Here is a 14407-nt window from a genome sequence, read left to right on the forward strand (position 1 = left end):
ATCAGCCAGGCATGTGAGTGAGCATGTGCCTGTAGTCCGAGGTACTTGAGAGGCTGAGATGGGAAGATCGATTGATTGCCTGGAAGATTAAGGATGCAGTGAGCTATGATCATACCACTGCACTCCAGCATGGGCGACAGAGCAAGACCCTGTCTCAAAAAAAAAAACAAAAAAACAAAACAAAAAAACAAAATAAAAATACAAATAATAAAACTTTCTGTCATATTTATTTCAAAAGTTAGCTGTCCTGCTTAATATCCATCAACTACAAATAACTTAGTTTACCTCTTGGAGCCCCAGTTTCCTCATCTGTAATAAGATATCTTTCCTTCAAGGTTATTTGGTAAAAATCAATGTGATATATATGGAAGTTGCCTAGCACTGATGTTCCATAAGTGCTCAATCAGCAGCTATAATTTCTAAAATTACTATTAAAGGCTTCTAAACTTGTTTCTAGCTAGATAAATAAAAAATGACATCAGTACAAGGGGGGGAAAAAACTTTCACATTTGAAAACAGCCTAAGAACTTGTATCTGTTACTTGAAGGAAAGTGGCAAAACTGATATCCCTGGATCAGTTTCTTTAAAATGTTATCAAATGGCCTCTGGTCTCCCAGAAAGTTTCCTTGAACATGCTTTGTTCAAAAATCTTCGCCATAAAAAATCTCTTAAATTTCACAACCACAAAGAACTTTCTAGTTTGCTGAAATAAAAATAAGACAGGAATTATGAAGATAAGTCTTAGCACAGCAAACTACATCATATTTACTACAATAAGTAAATACTTAGGCCATCAGCTTTTAAAAATATCTAAAGCTAAGAAAAAGAATATACATATACATGACTATTTATATCTTCTATATTTAACCTGCAGAAACCCAATCTTTAAAAAGTCAATGTCTATAAACAGGAAATGCTGCACTTCAAGATTAAACCACAGTAATTTATTATAAGTAAATAAGCATCCTACAAACAACTTCACTATAAGGACACTTGCAAATCTTTTCTTCTTATATAGTACTTTTTAAGTTCAGATCAAGTCAAGCTGTTCTCCACGAACATAATAATGGTGGAATCTCAGAGAGTTTAAAATCGTATGCAGTTTACTATAGTTATCTTTCTATTTTGTGGAAGCACTCTGCTACACTCTGGTTTTTAGCTGGGTTCTGTTTTTTACTTGAGTTTCAAAACTAGCTTCAAATTACTAGTTGATGGTGTTGATGGTCACATACTGTAACGAAGTTTGTGGATTCGCTGAAATTAAAACCAACTCCTATTTACCACCCTTCTTTTCAAGCACAGATCAATTATTTACGATCAGGTTCACCAACACTATGTTGGTGGCAGTCCATCTGAAGCCAGCTATAAATAAAGTAAATAGAATCTGACCTCAAAACTTCTTGACTCCACAGAGAACTGAAAGAAGACGGGAGGGGAGAAGCAAAGGAAGAAACAAAAAAAAAAAGAGGAAAGAAAAAGAATGGAACAAAAGAAGCCAACATCCAATGAGCTGCTTGTATGCCAGAATTACAATTTTACTTCATTCTTCGTCAATTTGTCATCATTTAATTATCACAACCCCATAAGGCAATATTATGTTCCTCTTATTTAAGATTGAGAAACTGCAGCTCAAAAAGACTAAATTGCTTACTGGGGCCACAAAGTAAGGAGGAAAACCAGAATTTGACGTGGGGACTGTCTGTTTCCAAAGCCTGGGCACTTATTTTCTACATCAGAAAAAATACTTTCAATGTTTTTAGATGCGAGTTGTTTAGGAATTTTTAAAACAAAAAGGAATTAAATAGTTCCAAATTATATAGCACAGATAGCAGAAAACCATGCACATAAGTTTTTAACCGCCTCTAAGAATCCAAAGTGTAAGCCTGTCACCATTATGCATGAGATGCACGTGAAATTATAGAGAAAGAACAGGAAACCTCAAACGGAGATTGCCTGTAAAGAGTGATGAAGCCACATCTAAAAGCAAGACAAAGACCGGGAGTGTCAAGTACTCATAGCCTCTTACCTGCTGTACTTCACTTTCTCCATTTGAGATTTTCTCAGTGTAAACAAAGGAGTTGAATATCCGCTGCAATGAAAAGAAAATGAACATGAGATTTCTAAATAAGTCATTTTCTATATAAGTGTGTATGTGAATAATTTGTTTACAACAAATAGAATCTAGTAGAAAAAAAATTTTTAATTAAAATGCAGTAATTTTACAGACAGAAACCCAAGTATCAGCCAAAGTCAATCACACTTATGTAAGCAATACCCAGGCACCTCTGTAGTGAAATAAACCAGGTGTTACACTGTATTTTTCATTTTCAAAACTACATTTAATTATAGATTTCCGGAGTCCATGCCATTTTATCCAACTGGTATAATCTTGACAAAGTGGTGCTTCTCATTTAAATCCTGCACTCCCTGAATGCTGTAATTGTTTACAGACTCTAACATCTAATGCAATAAAGCTCTTTGAAAGGGATTCTTTCCATACTCTCTCATGTCCCTGTTCAGTCCCTACCCAATATTATCTATCACCTTCGTTACTCAAGCACCCCCTCGGGAGAGTAACATAATAGGGCTTGCCAAATATGTGTGGACTTAAGAGAAGATCCAGTTCTTACATGCCAGGAAATATGACAGCTGTGCCAAGACATTAGGCCAAACTACAGCACACAAGCACACACATTCTTCCCCTGGTCCCTGCCTAGCTGGTACCTACTCCTCCATATATTGCCTCTATTTAAAATGTCTCTGCAGACTTATGACTTTACCAAACTGTACCGTTACTGAGTAATCACAAGAGATTAACATATAACAAACTAAAGAATGAGAATCCAAGTTATGTATCTGTTAGAGGAGCAAAAAAAAAAAAAAAAAGGAGCAGCAGCCTCATCGTTTATCTTCAAGCTTTAAAGATACCACTGAACTCTCCAGATGAGTAAGGAGTCAGACCTGGAGATGTCAGCCAAAATTTCCTTCTTCCTTTCCATCCTGCTGCCAGGGTTTGTCAGCATCTGGGACAGCTTCCCAGATGGCCTAACACACCTGCGTGGTTGTGGTACAGAAGACAAGTGAAGCCAAGTTCATCACGCAATATACATCTAAACAGACCAAATGAAGGAAGATCAAGCTGCTGGGGCTTAGAGGTTTTGGTCGGGGGGTGGAGTGCAGGGTGGAGGGAAGCAAACAAACTTGAGAAGGACTAGGATGAAATTACCGTCTGGAAAATTATAATTACAAATCATGGTGCCTCCCATCATTCTCCAATGTGCCACTCATTCATTCAACAGGTGTTTATTGTCCTTTTCTTTTCTGAAAATGACTCTGCCAGTAGGAAAGTTCATTACAGGTTTCTAGTAATGTTCATAATGATATTATCATTGGCTAGTATCTACTGAATACTTACCATGGCGTGGACACCATTCTAAGCACATTACATTTATTTATTTAACTCTCATAAAACACCTTTGTGATAGGCACTATTATTATCTCTACATAGATGAGGAAACTGAAGCATATTTACGAAGTGCCTAGGGCAATTGAGATATTGTGCCTCATGTGTATATTTTATTTCATATTCATTTCAAAATTACTGTAGCTTTAAAGAGGAAAAACTAAGAGTCTGGGAGATTAAATAACATACCCCCAAATAACTTGGCAAGGCTGGAATCTGAACCCAGGCAATGTGACTTCAGATCTGGCACTCCTAACTCTATTGTCTTATAAGAATTTACTACCTGATTGCTTTACATACATTAAAAGATGCTGCGATCAGGAGCTAACACCTGAACATGATGCAGATCAACAATCCCTATATGTCATTTCAAAATTCAAAAGGCTCTGAAAATCAAAAGTTTTACATAACACATTTGTTAGCAAAATACGAAATAGCCTGAACTTATTTGGCAGTAAATCCTAACTTGAACTGATGTGTATGTATAGTCCTTAGCCTGTAGTTCCAGCTACTCGGGAGGCTGAGGCAGGAGAATGGCGTAAACCCGGGAGGCAGAGCTTGCAGTGAGCTAAGATCTGGCCACTGCACTCCAGCCAGGGGGACAGAGCGAGACTCCGTCTCAAAAAAAAAAAAAAAAAACAAAAACAAACAAACAAAAAAAAAACCACTTAGTGTGATATTCATACATTTTGATGCAGATCTCAACCAATGTATTTGATTATGTGGCTCTGCTCTAGATCTCACTACAGGTGTTTTACATTCGGGGGCATTAGGATTCTAAATCCTGGAATACTCATTTTGGAAGAAGCACTAAGAACCTATAGACCGCCATTCTTACAACTGCATGTTCCCAGATCCTTGGGGGACACCTTAGTCGACTACATTATAATGCTCTTAGAGGCCTGGTCAATGTCAATACCACTCATGTCCCCCGGAATACATTCTCTATTCTCATGCAATTTGATTTCCAAAAACGGTTAAGTAGTGCCAACAGTACATTTGTATTAAAAGTAACATAATTCATGTAGTGACTCCAGATCTTGATAAACACAGCCAATTTCTTATTTCCTTTCTGGCAGTGATATTCCAATTGATACAGTATCTGTTCTATCTTGGCAAATGCTTCCGCCAGAGTTGACTGATGAAGGAGGCATGAACTACTCCAGATCCACCCTGCTCAAGCCAGTCCCCACAAAGGGCCAAATCAGATACTTCCTTCTCCTTTTTGTTAAAACAAAGGTGAATTCCTCAGTACTAATAAAGAATATATGCCCGGAAGGGTTCGAGAGGCTGTGTTTTGTTCCCTATTTTATTCATTTACTATCTTAACAGGAGTGATTACTAATACTTTTATCTTAGTAGATCTTCTTATGACATAAGCATTTTTATATTCTTTATATCTAATAAATGTGGGTGGGCAAAAGAAAATTTTAAAAGCAAGAAAGATGTTTTAAATGTGAGCAGTGGTGATTCTATAGACTACCTATTTTGTATAACCCTGTATTGACCCCAGAAGTGAAAGGGGATGTGGTAGGTCATAGTTCGGGGCTATCACCAAAGCAAAACATTTTTTTGCCCCTTCTCCTTCCTCAAGTGGTTGGGGTGTGAGATGGAGAAGAGCTTTAAGAACTTCAGTGAGGGCCGGGCGCGGTGGCTCAAGCCTGTAATCCCAGCACTTTGGGAGGCCGAGACGGGTAGATCATGAGGTCAGGAGATCGAGACCATCCTGGGTAACACGGTGAAACCCCGTCTCTACTAAAAAATACAAAAAACTAGCCGGGCAAGGTGGCGGGCGCCTGTAGTCCCAGATACTCAGGAGAATGGCATAAACCTGGGAGGCTGAGGCAGGAGAATGGCATAAACCTGGGAGGCTGAGGCAGGAGAATGGCATAAACCTGGGAGGCGGAGCTTGCAGCGAGCTGAGATCCAACCACTGCACTCAGCCCGGGCGACAGAGCGAGACTCTGTCTCAAAAAAAAGAACTTTAGTGAGATGCCATTGGAAGCCAGTAGAACCTAGACAAGTAACTCATGACTTAACCAATCAGCCACAAGTGGTGCTAGGTTAAAAGTTCAGGCTTAGGCTGGGCACGGTGGCTCATGCCTATAATCCCAACACTTTGGGAGGCCGAGGTGGCTGGATCACCTGAGGTCAGGAGTTCAAGACAAGACTGGCTAACATGGTGAAACCCCGTTTCTATTAAAAATACAAAAAATTAGCCAGGCGTGGTGGCGCACGCCTGTAATCCCAGCTACTTGGGAGGCTGAGGCAGGACAATCACTTGAACCTGGGAGGCAGAGGTTGCAGTGAGTCAAGATCACACCATCGCACTCCAGCTTGGGCAACAAGAGCGAAACTCTGTCTCAAAAAAACAAACAAAACAACAACAAAAAAGTTCAGGCTTATGTGTGTGCACAAGATCTCAAACTACAGGGTGAATTTTCACTATGCTTTAGGTCAATGGACAGCAATCGTCTTTCTTAAAATGCAGGGCCTGCTAAGCCCAGCTCTCAAAGGCTTAGTACTTTTATACTTTACAGTTTCACATAAATTATTGCATTTGATCTTCACAACAACTATATGTGGCAGGCAGGGCAGGGGTCTGAAACCACATTTTACAGACTAAAAAACTACATTTCCAAAGGTAGAAAATATATCTGAGGTAAAAAGTTGAAGCATTGAGGCCTAAATCTAGGCCTTCAGTTAAAAACAGGCATTGTATTTAGCAAAGCTATTAAACAAATTCATTCATATTACCTTCTTCTTCTGCATAGCCTATCCTAATACCTGCATGTAGGAAAAAAAAAAAGAGCATTTGGGGATTTTTTTTCTATCCATTTTATTTTAAGCAAGATATATTGTCCAGGGTAATTAAAGAATCCCAGACAAAGGTTTTGTTTTTATTACTTTCTATTGCTATGTAAAATTATAAAAGAAATAGAGTACGGGGCTTTTTGGAGCTTTTGATTTTAATTCAAGAGCCAGGAATTCAAAGTGATACACCTAGCCGACATTTTGGTGACTTCAGGGTAAAGATTTTCCTGGTTAATAGAGGACTTGGAAAATGGAAATGCAAAGGAAAAGTTTTCCTAAAACATGAAAATGATCAGCCACTGGGCGTGGTACTTCATGCCTGTAATCCCAGAATTATGGGAGGCTGAGACAGGTGGATCACTTAAGCTTAGGAGTTCAAGACCAGCCTGGCCAACATGGCAAAACCTCGTCTATATGAAAAAAACAAAAATTAGCCAGGTGTGATGGCACCCATGGGTAGTTCAGCTACTTAGGAGGCAGAGGTGGGAGGATCACTTGAGCCCAGGAGGCAGAGGCTGCAGTGAGCCGAGATTGTGCCACTGCACTCCAGCCTGGGTAACAGAGTCAGACCATGTTCCCCCCCCCCCCCCCCCCAAAAAAAAGTAAACGAAAAAGAAAAAAGAAAAGAAAATAAAGAGCCATCATGACAGGCCTGATCCTTCAGTCCTCTTGGATGATTTACCCACAGTAACAGGGTTAGGGTATGGGTAGGCAGGATGAGCATTCTGCTTTCTATTCCAATTTGTCACTTTCCTTTATCCCTGCTCCCCAGAGGGCTAAAGGAATTCCAGAAATCTGAACTTTTAATGTGAACACAACCCGAAGGGAGTCAGAAGTTAACTCTCCTCACTTTGCAAATCCCTGGAAATTAAGCTAAAGATACTGCCCAGCCCTGCCTATTACTCTTTCTTGTTCTTAAAATTCTTCATCAAATACTAAAACTAAAAATATGTGTTATTATATATGAACAGATTAAAATAGGTGAGGAGTTTTAAAATGTTATTTTAAATAGAAACATTTCACAGAATCTTCTATTACATTTATTTCCACAATTAAAAGAAAACAAGAAAAAAAGTCTTATTCTTATGTGCATGCTAACTGAGCACTCTAAATCTTTAGAGACAAAACTGACCTTTCTCTCATTAATATATGTACCTTGGAAAACTGGTGGTATCTTCTCAAGTTAATTATATGGATATTTATGACTCAGCAATTCCAATCCTTGGTATACACCTTGCAGACACATGGTTGTGTGTTTCTCAAAAGACAAGTAGAGTATAATAACGTTCACACAGCAAAACTACTCCTAATAGCACCTACCTAGAATACTCAAATGCCAATCAGCAACAGAAAATTAAACTGTGGTGAATTTGCATAACAGAATATTCAGTGATGAGAATGAAAAATGACTACAACATGCATCAGCATGATGAATCTCACAAACATGATCCTGAGTGAAAGATGCCAGACACTAGTATACAAAGTGTATAATTCCATTTATATAAAGTTCAAAACCAGGCAAAACTAATATAGCCTGTTAAAAGTCAGGATAGTAGTTATTCTTTGTGGGAGAATGAACAGAATAGGGCATAAAAGGGGCTTCCGGGATGCTGAAATTTTCTGTTTCTTGATGTGGTTGGCTGCTGGTTACCGGATATGCTCACTTTTGTGAGAATTCATCAAGATGTACACTTAAAAGACTGCATTCTTCTGTATGCTATGCTTCAATAAATTTACTTTAAACATACATTCTAGGTAGTCTCTCTAAAATATACTCTACTCAAATGTTTTTGTAAATGCACAAATATTTTATGTATTTTTAAAATTATGCATGCATTCTTAAAAAGGAAGGGCAAGACTCTATTAACTGGGCTATTATAAAAACTCAAAGAAAAATCTAAACCCCAATCCACCATCCAGATAAAACTGGGGCTATGCTAACTGAAGAGTCACCTAGCAATTCACAGATAAGGTCTCCTGAGCCTTCCCCGAGGCTACATCTTAATTGCTCCCTCACACTTTAAGTATATATAACATTGCTTAGTTCTCCAGCTTCCCATCTAAACAGTACCGTACAAATCTGAATTTTCAGCAAGAAAAGGAGTATCTTTACTGAGTTTCATCCAACCTAGATGTTCTAAAGGTATGCTACATTATTAAATCAAATCTCTTTACATATTTCTTTCTTTTATTCCCTAAGCACTGCCTCCCCGCTCCCTCCCCAAAAGAGCAGGTTCAACACAAATGAAGTTAAAAATTAGAGTCACATAACAACAACTGAATACAACTCCCCCTACCTCTACTCCGAGGGGAAGAAAAAAAAAAAAAGACAACCATCTTGTGTGTGTGTGTGTGTGTGTGTGTGTGTGTGTGTGTGTGCGCGCGCGCGCATGGGTAGCCTGCTTTCCCCACCTTGTACTGACTGCACCTTAGTCCTTCCCTCTCTCCAACCACGTCTTACCCTCTCAACCCATCATCTCCTCCCTTCCCAAATCTCCCAAATTAATTGAGCCTGCTTGACAGATGGCAAGACAATTCCACTTTGCTGGAGCAAGGACAATTACATGTGTGTTTAGTAAGATGGTCAGTCCAGACAGTTGGCCGAACCTTCACGCCACCAACAACTGCCAAATTTTAACTAGATATTGAAATGAATGCTACAGCAGAATACCACAGCAAAGAAATAAATACCTTTGCAAGCCTAATGAGATTCTGTGGGTCTCCCTCCCTGATATTTGCTAAGAAATGTGGACTGAGTTTTTATTCAAAAGCTTATTCTTTTGCTATTTATGGGTCTCTGTGGCAAGCACATATGGCTGACAGTTCAGTAATGGCTTCATTCAGCTCTGGATCTGTTCCCATGATTCCAGGCATTGTGGTTAAAGGGGAGGGAAATATAGATCACCACTGTTATCGCAAGAAGTTGACTAACACTAACCACTAAAAGACAAAATGCTGTCATTTAAACAAATTTTTTAAAAAAATCACAGGGCGGAGTGTGGTGACTCACGCCTGTAATCCTAGCACTTTGAGAGGCAGAGGTGGGTGGATCACATGGCTGACATGGTGAAGCCCTGTTTCTAACCAAAAAAAAAAAAAAAAAGCACTGAAAAGGTAATTAATGAAAACTTAATTTAAGTGTTTCAAGAAATAAAATGTGTATGACTGTATTCTTCCCTAAGTACACACTATGAATAATCTTCTACCAGGTTTAAAGGGATCCCTTCAAACCTGATTTTTACCAGACTATTTAACTTCATACTTTTTTTTTTTTTTTTTTTGAGACAGAGTCTCACTCTGTCGCCCGGGCTGGAGTGCAGTGGCTGCATCTCAGCTCACTGCAAGCTCCGCTTCCCGGGTTTATTCCATTCTCCTGCCTCAGCCTCCGAGTAGCTGGGACTACAGGCGCCCGCCACCTCGCCCGGCTAGTTTTTTGTATTTTTTAGTAGAGACGGGATTTCACCGTGTTAGCCAGGATGGTCTCGATCTCCTGACCTTGTGATCCGCCCGTCTCGGCCTCCCAAAGTGCTGGGATTACAGGCTTGAGCCACCGCGCCCGGCCCTAACTTCATACTATTAAACAAATGTAAGGCCCAATAAAAATGGCATTCTCTGATGAGGCTAATTATTCTGCATTCTGAGGTCAAAAATCTGTTGCTATAGATCTTGGTCACTTTTAAAATTATTGTTATTATTTTAGAGACAGAGTCTTAACTGTGTTACCCAGGCTGGAGTACAGTGGCATGATCCTAGCTCACTGCAGCTTTGAATTCCTGGGCTCAAGTGATCCTCCCACCTCAGCCTCCCAAGTAGCTAGGACGTGTGCATCACCACTGCTGGCTAATTAAATTTTTTTTTTTTTTTTTTTTAAAGAAATAGGATCTCACTATGTTGCTGAGATTGGCCTCAAACTTCTAGCCTCAAGCAATCTTCCCACCTTGGCCTCCCAAAGTGCTGGGATTATAGGCATGAGCCACCATGCCTGGCCTTTGGTCAATTTTTAATCTCAGAATTTGTTCATTTTGGATACTGGTGGCTGAAGAAAATAGTTTGCCAAGATTATCAAAAAGATTACCACTAAAAAGGAAAATAGAAAGTAACCTAAGTACCCAACAACAGGAAACCAATTAAAGACTCTTCATCCAATCAAAAACATTGTGCAGCTATTAAAAGCATGTTTATATAAAAAATTTATTAATGTGTGTAAAGCAGCATTTAAATATATAAATATTCTAATTGTGTGTGTGTGTGTGTGTGTGGATGTACCATGTATCATAATGTTGCCATGTATCCCAAGGACCTGGAATGCACTCAGATGCTTTGCAACACATTATCTCATTTAATATTTACAACTACCTTTATAACTACGTCCTCATTTTACAGATGAGGGAACTGAGGTTCTGAGAGATTAATTTGACAAAGCTGAGTATTAGTAAGTACATGGTCAAGTCTGAATACAAAGTCCGTCTTACTCCTAAATTTATGTGTAAACTATTAGAGTTTAATAGAGAAAACTTACGTAACACCTAGAAGTTGACCAAAATAGTAACAGGGCTTGCCTGTAAATAATATATATCTAAGATATATATTTTTCCTTTCTTCCCCTACAAATCTTAAAATTGAATATATAACAGAGAAAGACAAACATTTTTCAGAGTTGTCCAACTCACAAAAGCACATACATCCATACATCCTGTGATTCCAGCTACTCAGGTTACAACTGGACTTTACACCACCTCAAGAGGTTTCTGAGAAGAAAATAAATTCAGAGGCTTATGTTTGATGCTCACTATAAAAACTACATCTTGAATGGCACAGTAACTTGCGAGAAACCAGGGCTATTCCAGTTTATATAACAAAGGGAAATGCTTAGTTACTGAAAACCATCGCAAAGGAAGAGGCTTACATTGGGAATTTAAAACAAAATGCATCAGTGACACAATAGATGACCTTGTGCAACTCAAACTGTACCCCCAATACAACAGACTTCCTTATTGTTTTAATGTTGCTATAAATAATGATAATAGCTAATGCTTATATAGTGCTTACTATCTGTCAGGCACTAAGTGTTTTACATAACTCATTTATCTCATAAACGAGAAGATGAATTCATATAGAGTGCACTAAAAATATAAATGTACTTCACACACCATTATGCTAGTTATCTACTATTATTCTATTTTACTACAGTTAATCTTTTAAGACTATAATAACATTCTATTAATGATAGTTATTCTACGATAGTTGGAGGTATGGGGGGAACAAAAATACCTCTTTAGATATTTACCAATTCAACCCCCACCTCATTCTGTTTTTGTTTTCTTATCACCCAGGTGGATGGAGTGGAGTGGCATGATCACGGCTCACTGCAGACTTGACCTCCCAGTTTCCAGGGATCCTCTCGCCTTAGCCTCCTGAGTAGCTGGAATCACAGGAGTGCACCAGCACGCGTGGCTAATTTTTGTTTTTTTGTTGGTTTTGTTTTGGTTTTTTTTTGGTAGAGATAGGGTGTTGCCATGTTGTCCAGGTTGGTCTTGAACTCCTGGGCTCAAGCAATCTGCCCACCTCAGCCTCCCAAAGTGCTGGGATTACAGGTGTGAGCCACTGCTTCCAGCCCCACACCTCATTCTTAACATCCTCCCACCAATGACAATTTCCCTATTTTCTAAAGTTCTACAGCAAAGACTGTCTATGCTACAATCAAAGTAATATGTCGCTTATAAAACATTTGAAAATATACAAAGAAGGGAAAAAAATCTGTATCTGACTACTCCATAAAAACCAATATTGTTTACATTTTACTTTATTTCCTTCCACTCTTTAGAATTTCTAGGTCCTAACCCTATTGTAAATTCCTTGACAACTGGCCCATGCCATGATTCCTTAACACAGTGGATTGTACACAGAAAGCATAAATAAGCATTGCGCATCCACTAACCTAGGCATTAAATTATACAGATCATTATTTTATTTTGGTTGAGTGCTCAACCAGCTAGTAGAAACAGGAAGATAGTCTTTCTCCCTAGGCTAAAAAATGTTCCCCTTCTCTCAACAATCTATTAACAAGTCTTTCCTTCTATTTTTCCTCCCCTGTCCTCTTTCATCTCTAAGTATGTGTATGTGTGTGCGCATGTGCGGGCATACACACACACGCACTCCCAGCCACTTAGATACTTCAAGTTTGCCAAAGAACTCAAATTATGAATTCCTCAGTCCGGTGGCATTTAACTTTAACACCCTACAAACCAACATGAGCTCTGAATTGTAAGAAAGCATGTGGGAGAGTCACAATTTGCTGACAAGTGTCACCTTTACAAAGGGCTGCCTATTTTGGTTCACTCCATCCCTCAAAAGAAATTACAGGGAAAAAGGGAAAGCCTGAGCTCTGATTTAGCAGGGAAAATCTAAAGCAATCATCTCAGCAAGAAGAGTTTCTAGTCTTGATCACTTGATTTCCTGTTATAGTATTCAAAACCAGGCGAGCGGGTGAGTAAACATGATCCTGGAGAACAAAGGCAGGCAAACCAAGACGGAAACACTTCCCTAAACGCAATAAAGGTTCTGAAGGGTTACTGGGTTTTTGTTGTTGTTTTGGCTTTCAAAGCACATAAAAGGGAAAAAGTCAAATAAATCAGTTCCACATGTTGGAAAGAGTCTGCTGCTAGCCAATGTAACTTGACTAAAAGTAATATTCATGACAATGCACATGGCAACCTCTCAGAAATGGAAAGTAGAGTTGCCCAAACTCTTTGCAGATGGTGCCAAATTTCCACTCCCCTATTTCCACTCTCCTAACACCAAATGCCTCCACCCCTACCCCCTAGATCTCCATTAAGGCAATTTTTGTTTCACTTTGAAAGGAAAAAAAAAAAAAGTGGTATTTAGCGGTTATACATGTATTCTTGGAGGGTGGTGCTTTACATAAGCCTTCAATATTCAGTGTTCTGTGTGTACACGAATCCACACAAATGCTTAGGTCTCTGGGAATCTATCCATTAAGGACAAAGGGAACTGGAAAACCTGAGATGCTTAATCTTCCAGACTTAAGTGACTGATGTTTAATTAGTGTCTCAGGCAATCAATCAAGTCCTTTCTAAAGGAGTCAGAAGCTATATAAAATATGGTCCCATACCCTTAAGAAACTCACCCTTTAGTTGGCAAGAGAAATTAGGAATAAAAAAATAAAAAACTACAGTGAACAATGCAATACAGACTCTGGTATGAACTCAGTATGCTTGGCACAGGCCCAAGGTGCTGTCAGAGTTCAGCAGGGGAGAAACTTGGACTTGCCTTTGAGGTAGGATTTAAATAGGAAAAGAGAAAAAAAGCTTGGGTGAGAGCATTTCAGAGCATTCACTAAGAGGGTCTGGTGCTTAGTGTACATTCATAAAGAAAATATTTATTAAGCCCCACTTTGGGCCAGGTACCCATTCTAGACCATAGAGATACGAGAGTGGGTATAACAGAGAAAAATCCTTGCCCGTTTGGAGCCTACATTCTAGCCCCATTGGCCTCAACTTACAAAGGACTCACCACACATTGGCCTGTGTATTTGGAAATGGGGTGTTCAAAGATAAAGACACTGTTTCTTGCCTGAAAAAGTTCACATTCTACAGAGGCCCTGAAGCCAATAATTATGATACAAAGTTATATGTGGTAACAGAAAGCCAAGCTTCATAAGGGGTACTTTTGGAAATAAAGCTGAGCTAAATAAATGGAATACATAGACAGTGGAGGGTTTTCAAGCCGGGGAGAGGAGTTGGCTTTTATGCATGTGGTAGGCACTTAGTAAATATTTTTTTGAATGGGTAAATGAATAAATGTATATTTGCCAAGAAATAAATAGCCGTTAAAAGGATGTTTAACTGGGGAGTGACATGATAAAATAGGTGCTTTAAGAATGTTTATATTCCACATGCTCACGGCCAGGCACCCACTTTCCTAAACCATTCCTAAGCCTTTTCACAAAGCAAAAAATGTGGTCCATTTAGAAATCCATTAGCATCCCAAGGGTCTGTGACAATTCTAAGAACTAAATGAACTGCATTATCTTCTAGTATGATGCTTGAGAGGCTCTGACATGGAGTTTCCCATGTGTCTTACCTCCTCCAAAAGATTATAAAGTCCTCT

General features: G+C 39.0%; 1 protein-coding gene across 1 annotated transcript in view; it reads right to left on the bottom strand.

The window, feature by feature from the left end:
• The window catches only part of CACHD1 (cache domain containing 1), a 227047-nt gene that overhangs the window by 142590 nt on the left and 70050 nt on the right, over positions 1-14407 (bottom strand). Inside the window, exon 2 of the mRNA XM_023210311.2 lies at positions 2027-2089. Within this exon, the coding sequence (XP_023066079.1) occupies positions 2027-2089 (63 nt within the window). The remainder of the gene's footprint in view (positions 1-2026; positions 2090-14407) is intronic.

This window comes from Piliocolobus tephrosceles, chromosome 1 (assembly GCF_002776525.5).
Source record: "Piliocolobus tephrosceles isolate RC106 chromosome 1, ASM277652v3, whole genome shotgun sequence".
Classification (NCBI taxonomy): domain Eukaryota; kingdom Metazoa; phylum Chordata; class Mammalia; order Primates; family Cercopithecidae; genus Piliocolobus; species Piliocolobus tephrosceles.